The 25,028-nt window shown below is 41.6% G+C and overlaps 1 protein-coding gene across 1 annotated transcript in view; it reads left to right on the top strand.

Annotated features, from left to right (window-relative positions):
• Positions 1 to 25,028, top strand: part of ptprt (protein tyrosine phosphatase receptor type T) — a 1,095,010-nt gene that overhangs the window by 875,143 nt on the left and 194,839 nt on the right. Inside the window, exon 16 of the mRNA XM_068048566.1 lies at positions 6,909 to 6,938. Within this exon, the coding sequence (XP_067904667.1) occupies positions 6,909 to 6,938 (30 nt within the window). The remainder of the gene's footprint in view (positions 1 to 6,908; positions 6,939 to 25,028) is intronic.

Here is a 25,028-nt window from a genome sequence, read left to right as displayed (position 1 = left end):
TGAACGTGGTCGCTCGTTCAACAAAAAATCTGGCAATGTCGGTGGAGAGGCGGTGGGCTGCATAATCCGCATAGGTAAGTAATCATTACCATGTGTTGATTGTGGTGCCGCCGCCGTGTGGCGGGGGTCCACACCAAGGACCCGCTGCCGCTGGTAATATGTGGCGGGCCCTTCACGATGTTGCTGGTTGAGGCGGGCCTCTCTCCGCAGCATTTTATCGGCCCCCCGCGTCTTGACCCGCTACTTGTTCTAAATGGGTTCATGTGTGCTAAAATAGCAAAGAAAAGAATGTAGTATGAAAGCCTTCTACATTTACCTGCTTATATTGGAAATAACGAGGTCTACACTGGGGTGCAGTTTTGTAAAGCATCATGTTTGCACTCCAGCACAAATTAGGAATCTTGCAACAGTGCTAACTGCAATTACAACATATATGTAGTATGACTGATCACAGGACGACTGACAGTGAATTTCAAACCAGTAATTTTATTGAGTGGTCCATATTATGTCATGTGAGAGTTAAAATTGAATAACATATGAATATCAGGTGAAGTCTAATTTGGAATTGCTACCTTTAGTGCACTCCTTTTATTTTGCTTTCGCAGTGTAAACTGTACAAAATAAATTCATTGATCCTGCGCTCCCAGTGAGGAGTCATTCTCAACAAAAACATTGGACAGGGATCTGGAGCTATCGTGTTCTAGGCCTACGTCCAACCTGCACTTCCTTTGAGCACAGTGCAAGTTCAATGGGAGGGGAGGTCAGAGACAGGACTACAGCACTGAGAGGGTATGATTTGTGAGTTTACCCTTCTATGTTATCCAGTGAAGTTAACTTCTTACAAGGAAGCAGAGGTCCTGCTGTTCTGCCATGAAGAAAGCATAGGTCAAGGTTTCAACAAGATCATTATTGGAATGTGTCATTTCAAAAAAAAAGCTGGAGGCATTTACTTTCAAAATTTGAATGTCTATAATTGGTCCACTTAATGCAACAACTTTGACGATAGCTTTGGGAGGAGGTGGAAATAATAGAACGGATAGAGTATAAGGGTTCACCAGCTAATGGCTGACCTGAAAATAACACTTATCACCTGAAAGCATATTGTAGTCCAATTGTTCAGCAGATTACTGGAAATAACGCCTTTAATAAATGTAGGGATCCCCTTATTCTTTCTCGTATACTCTGTACAAGCTTAGCATTTGAATATAAGGATGAGTTGTCAGTGCTTCAAAGTCATAGTTTAATATTTAAATTGATAAAAATCCTTGTGTGAAGCAAAACTGGGAACTGAATTGCACTAATGTGTAATCTACCAAATACATTTTAAGTCAATTTATTGTGACAGATAAATGGTTCTTTGTTAAACCAGCTGGTTCTCTATTAAACCAGCTGGTTCTTTCCCTTGGCGATCATGCTTTTCTGGGTGTTTAATCATTGATCGGTTGTGCTGCCAGTTCTACTAATGACCATTTAACATTTGCACTGTCCTTGATGAAGATGTCACTTTGAAAATGTTTGGTGTTCAATTGTACTCACTAAGTACTTAGCTAAAGGCCTTCTTGGGATATTAATGGCCCTAAGCAAAATAAATAGATTCTGGCAATGTAGGGGCTCTCCAGCGGCAGGTTAAAAGTTCTTCCTGCTGACACATACCTGCTTCCTGAGCTCTTCACATTTTCTGCACACAGAGCATAAATGGAAATACCAGGCCACATCAGCCAAGATTTAGTTGCCCACCCTCTCCCCACCCCCGTCATACGCCCTTGCAATGCCACATATGGAAGGTTTCCACCAGCTGTCATGTCTAACTTATTTTGTCCCTACTCCCTCAAAAAACAAGAACAAAATTCCTGAGGGAACTCAGGTTTGATGCTTAGATGGAGGTTATCTGTGGAGGGAGATCTGAACTGAATTCTAAAACCAAAGTGACCTAGATTGGGATTTGTTTTTAGGTTAATTCATGGGCAGACTGCACCACTGATGCAATGCACCAACTTTAGGATTGGAATTTTATCATGGTACTTTTGGGGGGAAAATTGTGGTAAACTATCAAAAGTCATGGAAACCAAAGGGAAAAAATGAAATGCCATGGGCATGTTTTTTGGAAACAAAACTACCTTTATTTTGCTCTCTGTCTCTCTTTGTCGCCTTCACTTTTTTAAATTTTCTACTCACTATGTAGTACAAAACTTATTTTCTGCCCAAAAAAGGACATAGCAGATTCCTACAAAAGATCAAACATAACTATTAGTTTTCATTTAATAGCCCCATTTCTAAATGACGCTGTCCTGTTTTCTAAAATAGTGAACTGTACGATGGCTCTCAGCCCAGAAAAAAATGTCCTATGTCTACATTGGTTGAGATCCTGAATGTAAATATGGCTGCTCATGCCACAACACAAATACAAGGTGTTGCAATGGGGATCGTCCCAGTGCTAGTAATAGAACAATTGTTCCGTGGTTTCGCATCAATTGTCTGTTCCTGTAGGTGCATATCTCTGTGTGTAACACTCTTGTAACATTTTATGATTTCACTAAATGGAAAAATGTATCTTTAGAGGCTTAACAAGGTGACATGACACATTGATGTTCTGAGTTACACAATGGCAAGATTTAGAATTACATAAAATATACAGCACAGAACCAGACCATTCCAGCATTTATGCTGCACTCGAGCCATCTTTCTTCATCTAACTCTATCAGCATAACCCTCAGTTTTCTTCTCTCACATATACTTATTTAGCTTCCTCTTGAATGCATCTATACTATTGGCTGCAAACGTTCCCCGTTGTGGTACACTGTATTAAACTGGTTGATTGTATTGTAATATCTTTTGTATACTGCCTCTCCGCTGCCCTCTCTGTTGGGAGATGTAAATAAAAGTTTCCAACATGGTTGCTCCCAGTAAAAACCTCAGCCAGAATTTTATGTCCCACTGCCCAAAGCATGGGTTGGTGGCAGGGTGGGGGGGCATAAAGTGGAGTTGGAGGCTCGGGGGGCCCTACTCGAACCGCTTCCGCCTCCACCGCCAGTTTACGCGAGGCTGTGGCGGTGAAAACTGGCCCGCCCACCACAGGCCAATCAAGGCCCTTAATTGGCCAGTTAACAGCCACTTAATGGCCTCTGCCTGCCGCCATGTGGATTTTACCCTTGGCCAGTCGGGCGGCCCAGGCCTGAGAAAAGCCGCCTGACAAAAGCAGGTGGGGAGGCCCTCATGATCAGGCATCCTGTGCCCGACGGGGGGCTGCCCCTGATGCCCCCAACATGCCCCCGTCTCCCAATTGCCCACCCTTGCCTCACCAGGGATCGACTGATCACCCCCGGCCGAGGCCCCAAAAGATTACCTTCTCCCGGGGCCGTCCTTCCTCTTCACCCGGGTTGCAGTCCCAGCAACAGCCACGCTCCCAGTGGCGCTGCTGGGACTAAAAGCTGCCAGCCCGCTGATTGTCCGGCAGCTCCAATAGGTGGGATTTCCTGCCTCAATGAAGTGGAAGTCCCGCCTCACACCAGTTAAGGGCCTGGGGACCGTAAAATGTGGTCCAGATCCCCAGGCCAGGTGGAGGCGGGTTCGCCACCGATTTTTCAGTCGGTGGAGGGCTCCCATCCAACATAAGTAAAATTCCGGTCCACATATAGTTTTACTCTGAATACACAACACCTGTGGTAGTGAAGTCCACGTTCTCACCTGTCTCTGATTTCTTGGTGGCTAACTGATGTTGATGGTTTTGCTCTTGCCCACAAATGGGAATACACTCTCCGTGTCTATACTATCAAAACATTTCATTATTTTAAAGACCTCTATTAGGTCAGCCTTCAGCCTTCTCTTTTCAAGAGCAAAGAGGCCCAGCCTTTTCATTCTTTCTTGATAGGTTTAACCTCACAGTTCTGGTCAGCCTTGTAAATTTTTTTGCATCTTCTCTGGTGCCTTGATATCCTTTTTATAATTTGTGATCCAAAAACAGTGCTGCAAGTGTTGTCTAACTGAGATTCGATATAAATTTAGAATAACTTCACTACTTTTCAATTCTATCCCACTAGAAATAGAAAATTGGTTTGCTATTTTTATGGCCTTATTAACCTGGGCCATTACTTTTAGTGATTTGTGTACTTGTCCTCCCTTAGCTGGTCTACCACATTTAGATTCTTAGGGATGAATTTTCCCAGCCCCTTGGAGATGGGGTTGGAGGTGGAATTGGGGGGGGGGGGGTGGCAAGAAAATATGGAGGTACTGTGTCAGGACAGCTTCCCAATGCATTCCCACCTCTGAAAGACATTTTCAGGGCAATTAAGGCCCCACTTAGGGGCCATTTTGCACCGTCGTCTGTATTTTCCCAGTGTCAAAGCAGCCCCCCGCCATGTACGAAGACCACCAGCTCAATTGAGGCAGCTTCCTGGCGGCAGGCTGGGTAGCGATCAAAGCCAGAGGCTCTATGTCCCATTGATGGGGCCACGGGGATAAAAGGCCGCAACCACGTCCGACAGCAATCCTGCAGCATATTGACTATACCACCCCTATTTGGTATCATCTGCAAATTTAGAAAATGTGTTTTTGATTCCAAAATCAAAATCAATATTATAAATTGTGAGCAACAGTTGTCCCAGCACTGATCTTTATGGGATTCCACTTCCTCCCATCTGCCACACTGAATAGATACCCTTCACCCCCTACCCTCTGCTTTATGAATTGCAGCCAACTAGTTATCCATTATGCTACTTGTCCTTGGACTCCACATGCTCTCAACTTATTTATTCATCAATTACGTGGTACCTAATCAAATGCCTTGTAAATCATGTCCAGAGTTTTTGAGCCATTGTCTTGTTGATGTCAGCTGTTGTCAAAGGGAGATCACAAAGTGGAGGGCAGTTACTTGCTTACAAATAATGGGCACACAAACCAGTCAAAGGTTGTTGCACTACACCCTGACCACATCAACAGTGGCATTTCGGACACCTTGGATGAAGGTTACCTACCATCAATTCAACCAAAAGAATGGTACATGGTGCAAGTAGACATAAGAATGGGAATCATAATAAAACTAGGGAGAACAAAAAAAATGCTTGTCGGATTTATGATTCTTGTTAAATTATGTCGGCATCCTTGTAATCTCAAACAGAGAAAAATTAAAGGGAAAGAAAGTGTCTAGGTGAGTATTTTTGTTCAGAGTACTCCTAAGTTTTATAGAAGATAACAATAGATTTATCACACATTTTAATAAAAGGGCCAATTCTATTTCTGGCATGAACTGGGGCCTCCCTCCTTGCTAGATCACTTGGTAACACTACTGATGGGGAGCGGCACAAAGAGGATCCATGGCAAACAGAAGAACTAGGCATTTCCCATCTGTAATGTGCTTTTCCCAAGGTCAGATGATTCCAAAGCAGCATTCAGGTCAATTTGCAATCATGGCCCCTGCTCTTTGAATCAGAGCCATTCTGTTCCCCACAACTGATGTCACTGGAATGGCCTAGCAGAGACAAGAGACCAACTCAAGTTTCTTTAAATAGTAAATAAAGGAGGCATTTTACTAAAACATCAAAAACATTTTTGATAAGACTATTATTTTCTTCTGTCTAAAGATGGAATACTTTACACAAAAATATGTCCCTGTACTTTCTTTTGCCTTTAGGTTAGATAACAAACAGGAAAATAATTTTAAACAAAATGTTTTTTGAGAATAATAAAAATTTCCTACTGTTGGTATCGTAGCTTTTCAAAATACTGCTAAATTGAATTTGCACTTATTTAGGCAGCTTTAGCTCTGTAAACTGAGGGGGGAAATTCTATCACAAATGATGTAACTCATAAAAGATCAATTGGCTGTGCTGGTAATTGTGCAGAGGAAGAATTGATTTATTCAGTTTTTGCAGTAAACCTCTACTGTTTGCCATTAATGCAACTCACAGAAGGTTGCTGGTAGAAATGACTGAAAACTATTTTACTGCTGCACAGGAAATAAAATAAACTGGACTGAAACTTTAGATCTAATCTCGCTGAGAAGTTTTTCAGTTGTGCAGAATTTTTTAATATTTCTTTTACCTCCCCCATACCTGTTCAGTTCCAAACCATCGGTCACTTTTGAGTAAGCCAGCAAGTAGATCATTGTATTCTTCATGGCATGTTATTCTGGGATTGACTAACAGGAGTAGAATATCAATGAGATGATGCATCATTTCCCCGATAACAGACACTGTCTAGTTCAGAATCGTTAAAGCATATCACACATATTAACAAGTTAGTGCAGAGGGTTGACCTTTCGGCAAGTTAGTGTGTTGGCCTTTGCTAAGTAGATGTGTGTCTCCTCTTTCATTTCAAAACCTAATAAGCCATTATTTAGTAGTTATTTTTAAATTAAATAAAACTGATTTGTTTCTTATTTTACTTGGAGTCGTCTTTGGAGTAATGCAATTTGCTTCCATCACCGTCACATAATAGAGTGCAATTATGTGAAGAGTCATCCATTTTTATCTTGCTTAGGAGATATGATAGGAGTGGGTCTGAGATTGGTTTGACTCCCATCTTCCATTATGGTTAATTCTCTGACAGATTTTTAAACAATCCTTATGGATGACATAACTGCTAATAAATCAAGCTTCCCAGAAGGCATGAATACAAGGGAGATTGCAGCCCCTTTATGTCCTTGTGCCATTCCCTCCAAATTGTTGTCAATAGAATGAAAGAACTGAACTATGGTTCCATTAGACAGACAAACAATGCAGTTTTATTTCTTCAGTATTTGACTTGTTATTTGCACTTTTGTCGCAAAAAGCTTCAAGGTGACTTTGACATTATCTGTATAATCCTAATCCCCTGACTTTTACTATGCAAATTCCTTAATAACTTATTTTCTTATTTTTTCCCTTTCATTGCTTTCCCATCCATTTATCCCTTCAACTGTTCACGCATGGCAGGAGGAGTGCTTATTCCTACTCATATTACCTGTAAGTATCAGCTCAAGTAGAAATTTCCCTTCACTAGTCTCCATGCTCTTATACCCAAACAAAACTGCTTAGAGTAGATAGCTCAACTATTTACAGAACTTAAAAGGATGCATAAATGCTTAAAACATTCTTAAAGGTGTATTTTTAATATATTCTAATGTTTGAATTTAAATCATTTACATTTGTGGAATGTTCTATAACTTTCTAGCTAAATAATTCTACCTATGCGATTTTCCACAAGTTTTGTGATATAATTGCATAATATTGAAAGGTGACAGAAAACTTGTCACAAGCAGAAATAGTTTATCACTACAGCATTTTCTATATTTGAAATAATATTAACATCAAGCAGTCATCCACTGCGCCCATCAATTGGATTTAGCAGTTACATATGCAGAATTCACTCTGGACATCATAGGATCTTTCCTAATACAACTTTATGTGTGATAAACTGTGTACCAACAAATAGTGAATTTTCAAAGAAAATCTTTGTCAATTATATGAATGTAATAGAATTGATGAATACTCACTGCAGATTCACAGTAGTAAGAATGACACAGTGCCTCAGGATATAGTTGCGCGAACACACTGTGGAGTGATAGTTCATGTGTTTGAGCACTGAGTCCCCGATCTCCTTGTGAAGAGATGCTGAAATAAGATGCAGTGTTTCCCCACAGGAAGCAGAAGGAGATCAGTGGGCAAATTACCCCAGGCCACCCTTACGTACACTCTGTGGCCAGTAACAGACCGGCATTAGAAAGGCACTAACCTACCCTTTCTGGAAAATAATGTGAGGCAAGGTGGCAGATATTACGGTTGGGGGGGAAATTAAAAGGGGAAATAATTAGATTATATTCTTAAACTGCTGCTTCGGTGCTTTTTAAAATTTGGCCTTTGTATGTTCATAACTATAGGTGCTTGCATTACACTTACAATGATGACTGTTGATTATGGGTAATGATAAACTACAATAATGTAATTATCTGCATTGGGAACATGGTCTGAGCTAATACCAATTATGATGCTTAATCATCTGTGATTAACAGGCAGCATTATAGACCCATTATCCATTGTAAACAGATGGTGATCAGATTTTTTTACAAACATTAGTATTTTAACTCATTACAAATAGTTGTATTATACTAATGTATGATTGCTTATGGGTTTGTCTGAAATTACTTTGGCAGTTATTTTAACAGGGACCGTAACCCATCTATTTATATTATTAAAATCGGTGTATGCATTTACTTCCTGTTTAATTTCCTGTTGCCATGTTTTTTTAGAACACTTTTATGGCAACAGTTACAGTGTTAAAATGGCAATTTTCCTATGTAAACACTTACCTGTCACAATGTAGTTGTGGGCTCTGGCCAATGCAGTGACAATGTCTCCCAGCACCAGCCTCCGTTTTGTTGTTCTGTTCAAAGCTTTCTTTTCTATTTTGTCCATTTTATAAATAAGTGCCCATCCTTAAATTCATTTCATTTTAAATTTGAAAAATCCATAAGTTTATTTTTGCTCTGGTAGTTTCTTCCTTGACAAACAAATAAACGGCCACTTCTTATTCCAGGGCCTCCTGCTCCTTTTAGATAATAGATATATTGTCCCATTGGCTCCGAGAAATGAATGGCACTGCCTGTTCCCCTAGATATAAATATTAAATGTTTTCCACTGCTCATTTTTCCTCCTACAACTCACTGCAGTCTGCTCGCTGAAGTATAAATAAATGTATTACCCTTCTGTTTACTAAAATTTAATGGTGCTCCCTGCTCCCCGAGATATAAATAAAAAAAAATCCCTGCTGTTCACTAAAATTTCCTGCTACTGCCTGGTCCCCTGATCTATAGATAATATTTTACATTCTTTCGTAAAATTCAATGCTGCTGCCTCCTCAGTGCATAATTAAATATTCCCCACTGCCAGCCATTCCTCCTAAAATGTGCTTGCCTGCATGATTTATGTCAAATAATTAAATATTTGACTGGAATGTATGAAGATAGATGTTAAGATGCAAAAACACATTCTGCAACAGTTAGAGACTGGGGTGCCAACAATAGAGAGGGAAGAGTGGAATTTCCTATGTATTTGCACCCAGAGATATGGAATACACCATAAATGATTGAGAAAATTGAGCATTAGTGAGCAATGAACATAATTATGCTGCACTCAAATTTCCTAGGTTTTTTACATTTGTTGATTGACCCCTGCGCCTGAAAACTTCCCGGCTCATTAAATTGTACCCTCCCTCAAACTACAGAGCCTTATAAGTAGAGTTCCTGCAATTGCTGTGGTTCAGAAGCTCTTTTAAAATCAGTATCAGATTTTCAGGCACACTGGCACCTGTAGTGACCTAAACCAAGTGCACATGAACAGTTCCAGGCTGGTTAAAGCCATTTTTGTCCTGTGAATCCTGAAATGGCTCGCTGGCTATACACCTGCTTGCTATTTTCTTGGAGGACAAGGAACAGGATGAAAAGAACCAGAGGCAGGGAGACCAGAAATTGAAGCATCACAAGCAAAGAGAACATTTCAGAGGCAATTACCCACCCTGCAGAGTGTTATAGGCCTGAACTGACAGCCGAGGAGAAATCAGAGGAGCTTTCTGTGTGATGGCTTTACAAATATGGTCATTACCGATTCTATGACTTGCTCCATGATGACTTAAAGCCAAATGCATCAGGTCCTTAACTGGTGGTAATGAACACCATGGCCCTCAGGTTTTACTGGTCTAAATCTATCTGGACATCAACAGCAGCTGTGCAGGATTAGTCAAGGGCAGTGAGGGCCTGCATTCAGCAGTTAACTACTGTCCTTTTCAATGGGCTGAGGAATTCATTAGACTTGGCAGGTCCACAGTGGAGCAAAGGCAGAGGGCATTACGTTTCTACAAGATAATGGCTTCCCCTGAGTGCAGCAGCCGATTGCAGGAAGCCAAGATGCAATAAAGGTTCCTCGCCAGATCCTATAAAGCCACATAAACAGAAAGAGCTGCGACTCTTTCAATATTCAGTTTGTCTGAGATACCCAGCTTCAAATCTTACAAGGCGCAGCACATGATGACCTGTCTTGATGCATTTATTGCGTGCAACCTGGTCATCACATGCATGTGGAAACCTTAAGTGATTGAAAGGATGGATCCTTGATGGTAAGGCTTACTCCTTATTGCCATCATTATTTTTTGTTCGTTCATAGGATGTGAATATCGCTGGCAAGGCAACCATTTATTTCCCATCCCTAATTGCCCTTGAGAAGATGGAGGTGAGCCCCCTCCGTGAACTGCGGCAATCCTTTGGTGTAGGTACACCCACAGTGCTGTTAGGGAGGCAGTTCCAGGATTTTGACCCAGTGACAGCGAAGGAATGACAATATTTTCCAAGTCAGGATGATGTGTGACTTGGAGGGGAACTTGCAGGTGGTGGTGTTCCCATATGCCTGCTGTCCTTCTAGGTGGTAGAAGCCACTGGTTTGGAAGGGGCTGTCGAAAGAGCCTTGGCGAGTTGCTGCAGTGCATCTTGTATATTGGACACATTGCTGCCACTGTGCGTTGGTGGTGTAGGGAGTGAATATTTAAGGTGGTGGATGGGGCACCAGTCAAGTGGGCTGCTTTGTGCTGGGTGTTGTCGAACTTCTTGAGTGTTGTTGGAGCTGCACCCATTCAGTCAAGTGAAGAGCATTCCATCACACTTCTGACTTGTGCCTTGTAGATGGTGGACAGGCTTTGGGGGAGTCTGGAGGTGAGTTACTTGCTATTGAATCACCAGCCTCTGATCTGTTCCTATAGCCACAGTATTTATATGGCTGGTCCAGTTAAGTTTCTGATGAATGGTCACCCCCAGAATATTAATGGTGGGAGATTCAGTGATGGTAATGCCGTTGAATGGCATGAGGAGATGTTCAGAATCTCTTTTGTTGGAAATGGTCATTGCCTGGCACTTGTGTGATGCAAATGTTACTTGCCACTTATCAGCCCAAGCCTGAATGTTGTCCAAGTCCTGCGGCATGTGGGCACAGACTCCTTCAGTATCTGAGGAGTTGTGAATGGTACTTAACACTGCACAATCAGCGAACATCCCCACTTCTGATCTTAAGGTGGGAGGAAGGTAATTGATGAAGCAGCTGAAGATGTTTGGGCCTAGGACACTACACTGAGGAACTCCTGCAGCAATGTTCTCGGGCTGAGGTGATTGGCCTCCAACAACCACAACCATCTTTCTTCGTGCTAGGTATGACTCCAACCAGTGGAGAATATTCTCCCTGATTTTCATTGACTTCAGTTTGGCTAGGGTCCCTTGATGCCACACTTGGTCAAATGCTGCCTTGATTCCAGGACAATCATTCTCACCTCACCTCTTGGGTTTAGCTGTTTTGTCCACATTTGGGACAAGGCTATAATGATATCTGGAGCTGAGTGGCCCTGGCAAAACCCAAACTGAGCATCAGTTATTGCTGGATAAGTGCCTCTTGACAGCACCTTTGATCACATCTTCCATCACTTTGCTGATGATCGAGAATAGACTGATGGGGTGGTAATTGGCTGGATTGGATTTGTCCTGCTTTTTGTGGACAGGACATACCTGAGCAATTTTTCACATTGTCGTGTAGATGCCAGTGTTGTAGCTGTACTGGGAAAGCTTGCTAGGGTGCGTGGCTAGTTCTGCAGCACAAGTCTTCAATACGACAGTCAGACGTTGTCAGTGCCTATAGCCTTTGCTGCATCCAGTGCCTTCAGACATTTCTTGATATCACATGAAGTGAATCGAATTGGCTGAAGGCTGGCATCTGTGATGCTGGGGATCTCAGGATCATTCACTCAGCTGGCTGAAGGAGGTTGCAAATGCTTCTGCCTTGTCTTTTGAACTGATGTGCTAGGCTCTGCCATCATTGAGGATGGAGATGTTTGTGGAACCTCCTCCTCCATTTAATTGTTTAATTGTCGAGCACCATTCACGACTGTAGAGCTTTGACCTGATCTATTGGTTATGGGATCTCTTGGCTCTGCCCATAGCATGCTGCTTCCACTGTTTAACATGCATGTAGTCCTGTGTTTTGTTTCCGATAGTGTCTTTTCGCAAAGGACAGAGCTAAGAGACCAAGTATTTGTGTGTGCCAGGCAGATGGTTGAGAGGATCCTTTGGGTCATGAAGGGCAGCTTCCTATGCTTGGAAGGTCAGGAGATGTCTTCCAATACACCCTGTAGCTAAGATTCTAGGACTGCTATACCATAACATATATGGGGGAGAAACCAATTGCACAAAATTTCCTGGACTATGGGAACCAGAGCCAAGGGCCTGCAAGATGTGTTGCCTCAAGAGGGCGGGGTGGGGGGGGGGTTGGTGGTCAGAGGTCAACTTATGGTGCAGGCCTTTATCCAATAAGCATCCCCTGGAGGGTGCAAGCAGAAGAGACAGACACAGTTTTCTAACTTTAAAAATGTTTTATTACGAAAAGTATTTCATTTGATTAGTAAACCTGAACCACAAATTTTAACAATTACCTGCAAACGTTTCCTGAAAAAGTTAAACTTAGATATTTGAACAAATTCTTACAGCAACTGTAATGCACCTTTATATAGATGCAGAGAAACATAGTTTAATTACAAACTGAGTTAGCAGAACATAGAGATCATTGATGACAGAAATAATTGGTTCAGAAACAAACAGAAACAAAAAACATTCAATAAAAGGTCAGACAGAGAAAAATCAGGCAGACACAAACTCACCAATATCTGGTGAGAGAAAAATCAGTGAACACAAAGTGATCTTGCAGACAGACATCACAGTGACAGAGGAACACAAACCTGCAAGGCAGGAGAGATCAGGAAAGAGAGTTAGATAGACAGACAGAGGCAATTAATGTGGCAAGGTACGGACATCATACAAAAGAGACACACTGGCTAAGAGAAAAACACTGGCGCAGAGAGACAGCTCTTTGTGACATAGTGAAAGAAACAAACATCAAGTTCAAGCAATCAGAGAACTCAACAGGAACAAAGCCATAGAATTCTATAATATATTTTAATTGGATTAGCATTTCTGTTCAAGTGCTAGACAAAGTAATTTTACATGAACATGTAAAACATTAAACACTAATATCTCACTATGTACATTCTCGGATCACAGTTTGTTTCCCAAAAACAAAAAAACAAAATACTACGGACATTGGAATTCACTGAGAACAAATAGGTTTACACTTGAAATTGTTTGGGAACAAATCTTCAATATGATAAAATATAGTGTATGAGCTTCAATAAATATTATCCAATATAATCTTTGGTAACATCACTTGATTCACTGTGTGCTGCCATTGTCATATCATTTGCCACAGCGTGCTGCACAAAAAAATAATAAAATGATCTGAAATTGTCCCATGGCCTTGGTTTGTATTGAGCGTGATGGCAAATGGGATCTTTAATCTTCAAGGAGTTATTCTTTACAATATCAAATATCTATACTGAAGGAAAAATTGCTAAGTAGCACTGAAAACAGCTGCAATATCATTTTATATGGTGTATTTCTAACTTGTCTAATTTGAGATAGGAGTGCCAAACGGTAGGGGAGTTTGACCTTACAGTTCTTGAGTTCTTTCATAAAACAGCCACTATTCTGGTGCAGCATTTCATTTTACATGCAAAACATTGACCATCCTGAGTCTTGACAACAATGCATCCCCAAGGGAAAAGCAGAAGGCCAAATTTGACTGCTAACAGAGATGTACTGAGTTTGTCCTGGCAGGTACCGCTGGGATTTGTACTCCAAGATGGAAAAGAACATTCAATTTGAAATCTGCATGGAATTCATATGACTTCACTCTGAAAACTCCATTCTTTTCGTTCTAAAGAGACAGAAGGGCAGTGTCAAAGATGGCATGCTGTGCTATTTTAATGAAACTTTTAGGAACAATGGATTAGCTGAAAATAAAAAAAAGTACTGTTTTAATTATAGCAGGTGTTGCCTTGAGCTGCATTCACGTTATAACTGCAGCAAAACACTTTTCCTTCACATTAACACCAGAATTGCAGTATAAATGCAGCCTGAATCCTGAGTCAGAGCCCAACCTGACCCTGGAATGAAGAGCTACAGGAATTCTGGAGGCGATGTCCTCACCCTGCTTTACTTTCAAGTCAGTTTGAGGCTTTATACTCAGTTTACATTTTATAGCTTTGGAGCTGAAAATGCTTGCCACTTGGGCAATCTTGGACAATTTGCTTTGAAATCAAATACAGTCTGACCTGATTAATTTGTGTGTGGAGGAGGGGAACCCAATTTTATTATGTATTAAAAATTAATGTAAAAATGAGCCATCAATACACGTAACACAATTTTATTTGTAAACATGTCATAGTGATTGCACCAGTATCCTACCTTGGTAGCACTTAACACCTCAGTTTAACATCTCCCAACAAATCAGCCTATACTGCAGCAAAACTCCTTTGCTTCAACTATATTTCTTTGCTTCTCAAACTGCTGTAAGTTTAGCTATTGAATAATAAATAATATACAATCAAACTATAATAATATTAAAATAAGGATGCATTGTATGACTTTAAAATGGGGACTGAATTATATATGCACGTCGTGGTCTAATTATCTTGTGCCTTCTAACCCCACTCACCTGTTTGCAATGCCATGAGTGATCAACTAGACATTTCAGGCTGAATTTTACCGGCCTCTCGACGCTGTGTGTCGCGGTGCGGGGGCCGGTAAAATGCTGCAGGGAGAGACCCACCTCTACCCGCAACGTCAAGAAGGGCCCGCCGCATATTACCGGAGATGGCCCTCCTGCCACCGGGCGGTAGGCCCTTCATCGGCATATGTAAATCAACATTTAACATATTTACATATACTTACCTGCAGGCGGCAGCTGTCCCACTCCGATATTACGGCCGCTGTTCGTGCTCTGCGCACACTTGGAACTCCATATGGAGTTCTGGGCGAGAACCTGGTGGAGAGGGAGGGAGTAATAAAATTTTCAGGGCGGGAGTGGTGGAGGAGCGTGGAAATCGATCTTTATTGGATGGGAAGGGGTTGAAGGGCAAAATATTGAAGGTTGAGGGGGGAATGTTCAGGTATGTGGACAATCAAGTGATGGTCATTTCATTGCCTGGCTTGACCACTGGGGGGGTTGGGGAAGGGCCTCCATCATTCATTTTTAAATGAATTAAAAATCATTTATACTTACCCTTTAACAATTAAACTTATTTGTAAGGGCTTAAAGCCCTTTAAAAATGGCGCCGGAACCTGCGCAGTGGTGCTGGATGCCGTTGCCGGGGACGCAGAGGCTGCCCCCTCTACGTCATCGGGGGTGGCCGCTCTGCCCCCTCTATTTAAATGAGCCCCCGCACATAATATCGCGGGGGCTCAGGGACGGCACATCCGCACGGGATGCCCGCCGTTCTTAGAGTGCATCGCCGCGAAGTGCGGCGCACTCGTAAAATTCAGCCTTCGTATTATTGTACAAACCGTTAAGTATTACAGGATCTTTCAACTGTCTAAAAACTCCCAGTTTCAAACTGTTCAAAAGTGAGCTTAGCCTTTATTCCCTGAAGCTCCGAGTGTATTTTAAAAATGAGTCAGACTAGTCTCTCTTACTCATCAGCCCGCCTGCTACTCTTTTCTCCTCATCTTTAAATATACTGTCAAAAGGATTGCAGCGGGAGAGTGCAGCTGGTGCTTACCATCAGCAGCCTCCAGAGTCTTGTTATTATAGTGACACAGGCTCCATTGCAATTGAAACAGGAAGCTGAAGCCTAATTATAGAGTTTTTAATTGATTCAAAGTTTGAAGGCAAAGGCAAACTGTGCAGCAGCAAATGTATTATTGAATGATAAACCAAGGAGCCATCATTGACCAGCTGGCTTTACAACCAATAATATATTCTGCTCACCAACGCAACTCATTTAAACATTTAAAGCTGGAAATCGGATATTGACAGAGGAATACTTTTTTGTATTTAGATGCCTGCTACTTTACTGCAAGCATTTCTTTTTTTATTTTACACGGGTTAATACCTCTTTTAAAATAGCTAACGGGGGAATATAAATGCATTGAGTGTATGGCCATTACTATTGCCAGTGGTCAGTTCTAACTTATAGTGTAAAACAGGTTGATGGAGCAATGCAATTTCCAGTGCACTGTGTGGGCTTGTTTTTTTTTCAGCTTCTTGGTCTATAATAGAATATAATAAACGCTGGGAGCTGCTGTTGTAAATGATGCTTTTGATTAATTCTGATGGTACACAGCTGGACGATGATTGATTGATTGATTCATAGTGATTCTGCTGCTGTAAATGCCAATGTATATCCATCACAGTGATTCGTAACTATTACATGGCTGTTCAGTGGCAACATTCAGCTACGTGTTTGTGTGCAGCCCTGCAGGTGAGAAGCATTAATTGGTTACAGTATTAAATGGATACTGCAGGAAACTTGTGTTTGTTCCCCAATTTATTCAATTTGGAATCAGAGGCAGTGATGTATGAATTAAGCATGTAAAAACAATATTTAGTCTGTGAATGAATACAAATACATCGTACTAATGAAACACAGATTACACCATGTATGAAATTTTCACTGTATTAATTAAAATAGGAAATAATATATTCTTTTAGCTTAATTGTTTTTGAATCATTTATTCCATAAGGCTGATGGTAATTTAATTGTAATGAAATATGTAAACAAATAGTCAATAGTAGTGTACAAGTTTCATAGAAAATTATAAGATTGTAACTAAGGTTTTGGGTGATTTTTGGTCTAGAGTCTGTTACATCATTCAAATCCTCTTCAACATAGTCCAGTCTGCATGATTGATTATACAAATAGAAGATAAATGAGAGATGTGGGTTTGATCTCTTCTTGTTCACAGTCATACTGGTCTGAATTTTATGAGGCCTCCGGTGTCAGGGGTCATGGCAGTGTGAATTTTAGCAGTGTGGGCCCCCCCCTGCCACCTAGCGATGGGGCCTTCATTTCAATATTATAATTAAGCTAAAATCATTCAAATTAACCTACCATGTCCTGGCAGCCATCCCACGCCGATATTAAAGCCACCGGCCGCAACTCCTGTGCCTTCGGAACTCCGCGAGGTGTGACTCTGGTAGGGGTTGGGGAGGGGGGGGAAGAGTGAAATTTTTAGGTCGGAAGGGGTGTGGGAGAGGGGAAAACCACTCTGATTGGTTGTGGGGATGGTGGAAAGGGGTTGAGAGTCAAAGGTTCTGAAGGTGGGGGGGGGGGTGAAAGTTCGACATATTCAAAAGTGTTTTTTGGAGGGATATGTCCATTTCTTAAATGAGAAATTAGTGGGGTGAGAGGGGAATTGAAGATAAATTAAAATGTTAACAATGTAAATAAAAATGAAGGGCTTGAAGCCCTTTAAAAATGGTGCCGGCGCCTGCACGGTGGCGCTGGATGCCATTGCTGGGGACGGAGTGGCCGTCCCGTTACATCATCGGGGGTGGCTGCTCCACCCCCTCCATTTAAATGAGCACCCGTGTGAAATATCACGGGGGCTCAGCCACAGCGCATCCACGCCTGAAGATCACCAAAATCAGAGCACGCCTCCGTGATTTGCGGCATGCTCATAAATTTCAGCCCACTGTTTCTTACTTTCCACTTGAACAGGATAGCACTAGCACACCCTGGGAAATAGTCTTCTCCTCAGACAGGGGTTTTAGGACTTGACCATAGTTAGGGCCAGTAGCTTTCCTGGGCTGAAGCTTATGAACCTTATGAATAGATTAAAGTATGGAATGAGAACAGGCTATAAAGTCCATGTAACCCAATTATTGTGACAATACAGGTTGCCCATTATATGCGCTCAGTTTATTTAATTGCCCGAGCAAGTTGAATACCACAACTGAAATTTCCACAAAGTCAAGGTTCTAAAAGCTCGTTTCCTTATTTCCCACACAAAAATAATTTCATATTGTCATTTATGTTATTGAATCAGGCCAATGTAATTTGGCACATAATATTCCCTTTGTTCCAGCAGTTTAAAATTAATTTACACCTTTCTTTAAATGTTTTGCCTTGCTCACAAACTGAAGCCTTGCCTTTCATTTCTGCATTGCCTTATAATTTGCAGCTCCTTTCAGCTTCCAACCTTTTCCCTTGCTAAGTTTGGACTTCTCAGTTTCCAGCTTCCCCTTCTCGCATCTAGCCTATCTTACTGGATAGTGTTTTTCACAGGACAGAGTTTCTTCCAAACTCTGGTCAATTGAGGCACACAGAACACACTGATTTTTTTAGAAGTATTATTTATTCATTGCCATTGCTGTTCACTAAACCATCTTCCTCAGCAATGTGCTCATAACACATGCCCTGTTCTATACTCCTGCTCCTTTTTGTCAAAGTGAACTGCCTGACAGCATCTGTCACAAAACATGGCGTGAAATCTATTAAAGTTAATGGAATGGATTCTGTATTATGAAAGCAAATGGTCTGTCACCAAACACAAAACGCAATATGTTTACACTCCAATATGTTTTCCAATCCCCTTCCTAGTTAAGTACCTCTCCTAGCTTGAGCTGATAGAGTTAGTTAAAATGTCAGCTATGCGAATGAACAGCCGAAATGTTTGCAATATTAGTTACAAAAGGCTTTTGTTAAAGTAAGACAGCATAACATTGTACTGTCCAACTATATGACATTATAGCCCAAGATTTCCTGGATCGCAGTGACACCAAAATGTCTGCCATTGTGCTCCAATCTTGCTGAAAGGAACTTAAGCCAGAATTTTCCACAAAGCTCAGTTGCCTATCCGGAACATAAAAATCTGCATGAAACATGTGCAGATACAGTGGCCCCAAAAGAATTAATAGCAAGTGGGCTGCTGTGTTTTTCCATGGCACCTCACACTCAGAGCTTCTTGCTTCTGTTACTCCTTTTCTAACATGTGGAACAGAGGTATGACCATTGAGAAGGTCATTGCTCCTGCATAGTCCTTCTGAACGCATAGAGGGGGGCAGCGGGAGTCTGAAATTTTTCAGTTTCACTGAGACTAACGGTATTTAAGTACTTAAGTATAGTGCAGGTCTCAAGAAGGAGAAAAGGAACCAGAAATCACCATCAGACTCCAGAAATTTCACTTATGCTGGTAGCAAGTGACTTGAGGCCTTGCTGCAGCTAATTTTTAGGTGCGTGATACTATGCTAGCACATTACTGATGCAAATGCGGGAAACTCACATGAGCGGCACCTTTGCATGGGGAGGTGGAGCTATGTAAATAAGTGGCAGAGGTTTTGGTAGGTGCATCTTGAGAACTGTGCAAGCAATTGAGAAGATTTGCATGTTCTGACATAAAACCAGTGCAAATTAAATATGCACAAATCTCCTTGAGGGAAGAAAATGGCACAGCACATTTTAGTTATACCAAAATTTCAAGGAAATTCTGGTCCATATGTTTTGAACAATCTCATAATGTTGTCCTGCAATTTCTTTGCATCATTTTACATATTTTTATGGTGAAACTGGAAAATTTTTGACCAATTGCTGAGTCAGAGGTTTCAAATATTCAACGAGACATAATGAAATGCGGTTTATCAGTCACAGAATACAATTCCGTGTAATTAAGTATTAATTGTCAAGCTTTTGATCATTGGGGTCTTTGATAGAGGTGGAATACATCAGTAGTCACTGTATTACATAAATTATTATGAAAACAGTAATGAGTTGAATTCAAGTTGTGGTATTAATATCATAAGCGTTAAAATAATTGCATGAAATTCCTATGCCTGCTATTTTATCAAGATTGGGGTCAATGTGTCCATTAAAACTGCAGACAGACTGAAGGAGTTAATTATCAATTTCATCCTACTGCAATTTCCCCTGTGAATTATTATATAATAAAAGTTGAAATTTTCATTAAAACTTATAATTTCAATTCAGTTTTTGCTTCTCTGTTGAAAAATATGTTGAAAGTTTGCATTAAAAATAAAACTCTTACAGACTAAACCAAAAAAAGTCACTTTGGCAGGATGATTGCAAATGTTCTATTTTTCACAAAGACCATTGTGATTCACATGTATGGTAGAATGCTTGCATTCATCCTGCAGTAATAAGCTATTCTCTAGTTCCTACCCAGTATACCTCAGTGCTAAGATCCCTCTTCAGCTCTTGGCCCTGTTCAGATTGTTCCACCACCATCGATATTAAACATCTTTCCACTCCTTAGCTTGCAATTAATGGCAGCTTTTCTCAAGGCACGAGCAGAATTATTATAAATTAGTTATGGATTTTGCCTCATTTCAGTGAGAATTCTATTCAATTGTAAGTGTCCTTTATAGAAACACTGATGGTACCTGCATGCAGTCTATATTTTCTCAACAGAATCATTGGAGTGAATTTCAATTGTCACCCACCCTGCTGATGTTGGAATGTGAGGCGACCAGCAGTTCAAACTTTAAAACGTAATCACCTGACCCTTGGTCTGCCAGATGCAATTCTTAAACACATCTGCAAAATGAGCACCCAGTCTCTCAACCTGCCCATTGGTCCTAGGCCTTGACCAACAGTTCTTAAAGGGATTGCTCAAAAATGACCACTAAAAAAGATACTTCTTGTGGCCCCACAAAAATACTCCCTTCCCAGAATGTCTCCTCTAATCCTACAGCACACTCAATACTTCTCCTATGCAGCCTGCTGATGTTCATTATCTACTATTGCCTTGGGTCCATGGCTCTGGTGGGTGTTTGGCAGGGAGAGCATAAATGATGGCATCAGCTATGCTGTGATGGCAGGGCCTGAAGCAGAGTAACCTGGCAGATCTCCTTCCTCCTCCTATCCCTTCTTCCTGGTATGTTTCATCCAGAGAAGAAGCAGGTGGCAGAGGAGCTGAGTTCTCTGGTCAATTTTAGAAGGAGTGCCTGAGGTTGTTTGCAAGGGGTTGGGTGTACTCCTGCAGCATGAGATGGAGTAACAGCAGAATGTTGAGGGGCAACTATAATTGACACATACCCATTCCTGCCTCTACCCTCCATTGCCAACTCACTGTGAGCATCTCTAGGCTTTGGATAGCTTTCACCACACAGAGGGTTTGAAGCCTCAAGTTCAGAAGTTCTTTGCTTGCAGGACATGTAAATGCAGCCCAAACATTTCATTCTGGCAGAGCTAGCTATACTATTTCACCCCTCCTCCCAAGGCAGACTCCCTTACAGAAGCAGGAATTGCATCAAAAAAATCAAATCCGCCTTACCTTGGAAAACTGATCAGGCAAAACCCTCCAACCACGACAGAAAATATAATATATGAAATAGATACAAAATAGAAAATTAAAATAATACATAAGCACTATTGAATATAAGATGGAGAAAATGTAATTTCTGCTTTTTATTCACAAATGAATGGGAACAATTAGTTAAATGGTTAAGCATTATATCCGACAGAAAAGTTGCTCTTAATAGCAAGCTGACCTTCATTAAATGAAGTTTATGCTATGTTTCCTAGCATTTCAAATATTTTTGACAGGAGGAAAGATAGCTGTCTAAATTATCTCATTAAGACTCATAAAATAAAAATATGTTAATTCAGACAAGTCATACACTTATCTTGACCTTCATTACATGCTGTGTGGCCATTCTACACATTGTCAAAACATAGGGAGAATCCTCAAGAGGGATTGGAAACAGTTTGTGATTAATTTTGTTTTACTGGAGAAGCTTAATGAGGTTAAGGAACCAGTTATTTGTGAAAAATTCGAAGGGCAGTCTAGTCATTGAGAAGCAGGCAATGGCTGATTCATTTAATTAATTCTTCACATTAGTTTTCACAAGAGGAATGTAGGAGGATTTTAGATCCTATGACTAAGATGGATGAGGTATAAGTGGAAATTCTAATGAATGTAGAGATCTGTAAACAAAGATGTGTGAAGAGAATTGAGGAAACCATGGCCAATGGGTCTAGCCACCTGTTACGTGGCCCTTGACAATTGTACAAAAGGAAGGGGCTGAATAGGCCATAGATTGACAAACAATCCGAAGCTCTTTACTAACGAGGAATATACCTGGAGATTGGGAAGTTGCTAATGTGCGGCTGATTTTTATTAATGGATATAGGGCTGAATTTTGTAGACCACCCCCCCACCCCGACGTCGGGGGTCGTGGTGGGAGAGGCCAGAAAATGTTTCCGGGAGAGGGCTGTCACGCACCTCGACGCCGTGAGGGCCTGGCCCGATATTGCCGGCAGTGGCGAGGCCTCATGGTGGCCCCCCCCCGCCGCTCAGCGATGGAATGGCTATTAACATATGTAAATAAATTTAAATAACTGAATTAATTACCTTTACGTTCCCATCGTCTTTCCGGGTACGGTACTTGTGCTGGTGGCCGGCACTCCCGCGCCTTCGGATCTCTGTCTGGGGAACCAAGGTGGAACACTGGTGGTGAGGGAGTGGAGCTAATTTCCTCAGTGCGGGGGAGGGGGGAACAGGTTGTAACTCATATCATTGGTGTAGGGCATGGTGGGAAGGGTTATAGTGTGAAGTTTATGCACTTTGGGGGTGGAAGGTCAGGTGGGCAAGGGAAGTGTTTTGGAGGGGGAGAGGACAAGAAATTAATTTAATTGTTAATGGTGGGGGGGTGAGGAGCAGAATAAATGATTTTTTTAAATTAAGGTTTTCTTGAAATATGTAAATTGAAAGTTAAGGCTGGAAGCTCTTTAAAAATGCATCAGCACCTGTGCACAGGCACCTGACGCCATTGCTGGGAAGAACAGCCTGCCCCTCCATGTCATCAGGGAAGGCGGTCTGACCCGGCTATTTAAATGAGCCGCCGTGCTTAATATCGTGGTGGCTCCGCGACGTGTGGCGCGGACGGGTGGACTGCCATTGCTTTTGCCTGCTGCCGATCTCAGTGGCAGAATTATAAATTTCAGCCCATAGACATGACATGAATTGTAGATGAGTAAGCTTAACTTCAGAAGTTGAAGAACTGTTTGAGAGCTTTCTGCAAGATATAGTCAATGATCCTCTATTGAAAATACAGCCAGTAAATACAATTCGCCTGGCTTTGGGAGTAAGTGATTATGCCTCACTAATTAACTAAAAAGCAAGACCTGCATTTATAGAACAATTTTCGTGTCCCAAAGTGCTTTCCAGGCTACAAAGTACTTTTTGCAGTGTAATCACTGTTGTAATTCAGGAAACATGCCAGTCAATTTGCACAAAGCAAGATCCCACAAACAGCAATGCGATAATGACCAGATATCTGTTTTAATGATGTTGGTTGAAGGATAAATATTGGCCAGGACGCTGGGGAATTGTGACCAGGCAAACAGGGCTTTGGTTTAATGTCTCTTCCAAAAAATGGCAATTCCAGCACTGCAGCACTCCCTCAGAACTGCACTAGAGTGCTGACCTAGATTGTTGTGCTCAGGTCTCTGAAGTGAGAATGTACCTTTGAAGAACTGTCACTGTCAAAGAACAGTGGATATTTTACATATATCGATTTTTTGAGTTTTGATAAGGTAAACACAAGAAACTTTTTACAAAGACAATGACATAACTAATAAAACAGGATGTAGCAAATGGGATTGGTAATTGGCTCAGCAAAAGAAACAGAGGGTAAGATGATAAATGAGCATCAGTCACTCAGGGAGGTAGTGGCTTGAAAAGTTCCTCAGAATCTCTATAGGGTTCTCAAATATTCCCTATGTTCATGAATAATGTTGAGGGTATTGTAAGCAGCCTTGTTACATTTGCAGTAATCACTAGATTGTGTATGTGGTATAACAACATGTGTAGAAGAAGTTGTGCATATTCAAAAAATGTTCTCTAGGTTGAGCACCTGAACTGAGTTCATTACCATGTAATGTGAATATGGATATAATCAATTATGTAGAAAGTTTTGGAACAGAAGTGGTCATTACTCTTTCTGATAAACATTCCCCCAACAAAAGATGGTGATCAAAATGACAAATAAGCATTAAGATGCATTAAGAGAAGCATGGAATATAACTTGAATCAAGTTACAATTATTCGATATATAAAAGTAAACTTCAAGCATCATTTAAATTAAACATTAAATATGGCCATAATCTTTGCTAAATGGCTTGCCCTTGGAAAGCTTCATGATCTCATGCAGTGTGCAAAGGATTTACACTGGTATAGATTTAGTGGGCCCCTGGAGATGGGAGGGCCCATTGAATTGCAATGGGAGGTGGGAGTGGGGAGGGCCCATCGCCTGTCTGTTGCATGGCAATTAAGTCAGACTAGGAAAGGCCAAAGATGGCTTTCCCACCCAGAGGCCAATTCAGGCCCTTAAGTGGCCTATAATTAGCCACTAAAGGGCTTTTTCCTGCCACCACTAGAATTAAGCCAGCAGCGGGGGAGCCTCCTCCATGAGGGGAGGTCACCGTAAAATGAGGTGCTTGGGCAGGGGGGAACCTCCTCCATGGGCAATCTGTGTCCCACAGAAGGATCCCACCGGCAAACCACTCACCTCTTGTACTGCTCCCACAGCCCCCACCACCTCCCCCTTCCCCGGCCCTCATCGCCAACCTCTACCCGTACCCCCCCCTCCCTACCCCACCGGCTGGCCAGCCCATCTCACTTACCTTTTGTCACAGGCTCCAATGCTGGGTCTTGGCCTGGGTCTCCTGTAATAGCAGCAGTGGCCACTGCTCCCAATGGTGCTGCCGAGACTACTGATCTTCCGGCTCTTTGATTGGCCAGCAGCTCTTGGAGGCAGGATCCCTATCGTTAAAGGGACGGGGATCCTGGAGCTGAGCACCGGTGGTGTGGGGGCTCCTAAAGGCCGAGGCAGCGTTCCCCTCACCTTTTTGGCCCTGCGCCGGGAGCCCCACCAGCACAACTAAATCCAGCTCACAGTGTGCACGATGCATGCCATGTTAACCCACATTACAACAGTATCTATACTTTGAAAGTGTTTCATTGGCTGTGAAGTATTTTGAGAATCCTGAGGTCATAAAAGCTGCTATGTGAATACAATTTCTTTTTTATAAGTATTTTATATGTTTCATGGCTGCCTGCGTGGACATACTGCATCAATTCACGTGTGAGTCATGTTAAATAAAAGAAAAGCTCTGGTTCAAATGATTTTCAATCATTAGTACAGGAGCAAAGGGAGGAATATGTTGGCTAGTGT

The sequence above is a fragment of the Heterodontus francisci genome, chromosome 16 (genome assembly GCF_036365525.1).
Source record: "Heterodontus francisci isolate sHetFra1 chromosome 16, sHetFra1.hap1, whole genome shotgun sequence".
Classification (NCBI taxonomy): domain Eukaryota; kingdom Metazoa; phylum Chordata; class Chondrichthyes; order Heterodontiformes; family Heterodontidae; genus Heterodontus; species Heterodontus francisci.
The sequence above is the reverse complement of the archived record's forward strand: the minus strand, read 5'-3'. Positions and strand labels throughout refer to the sequence as shown.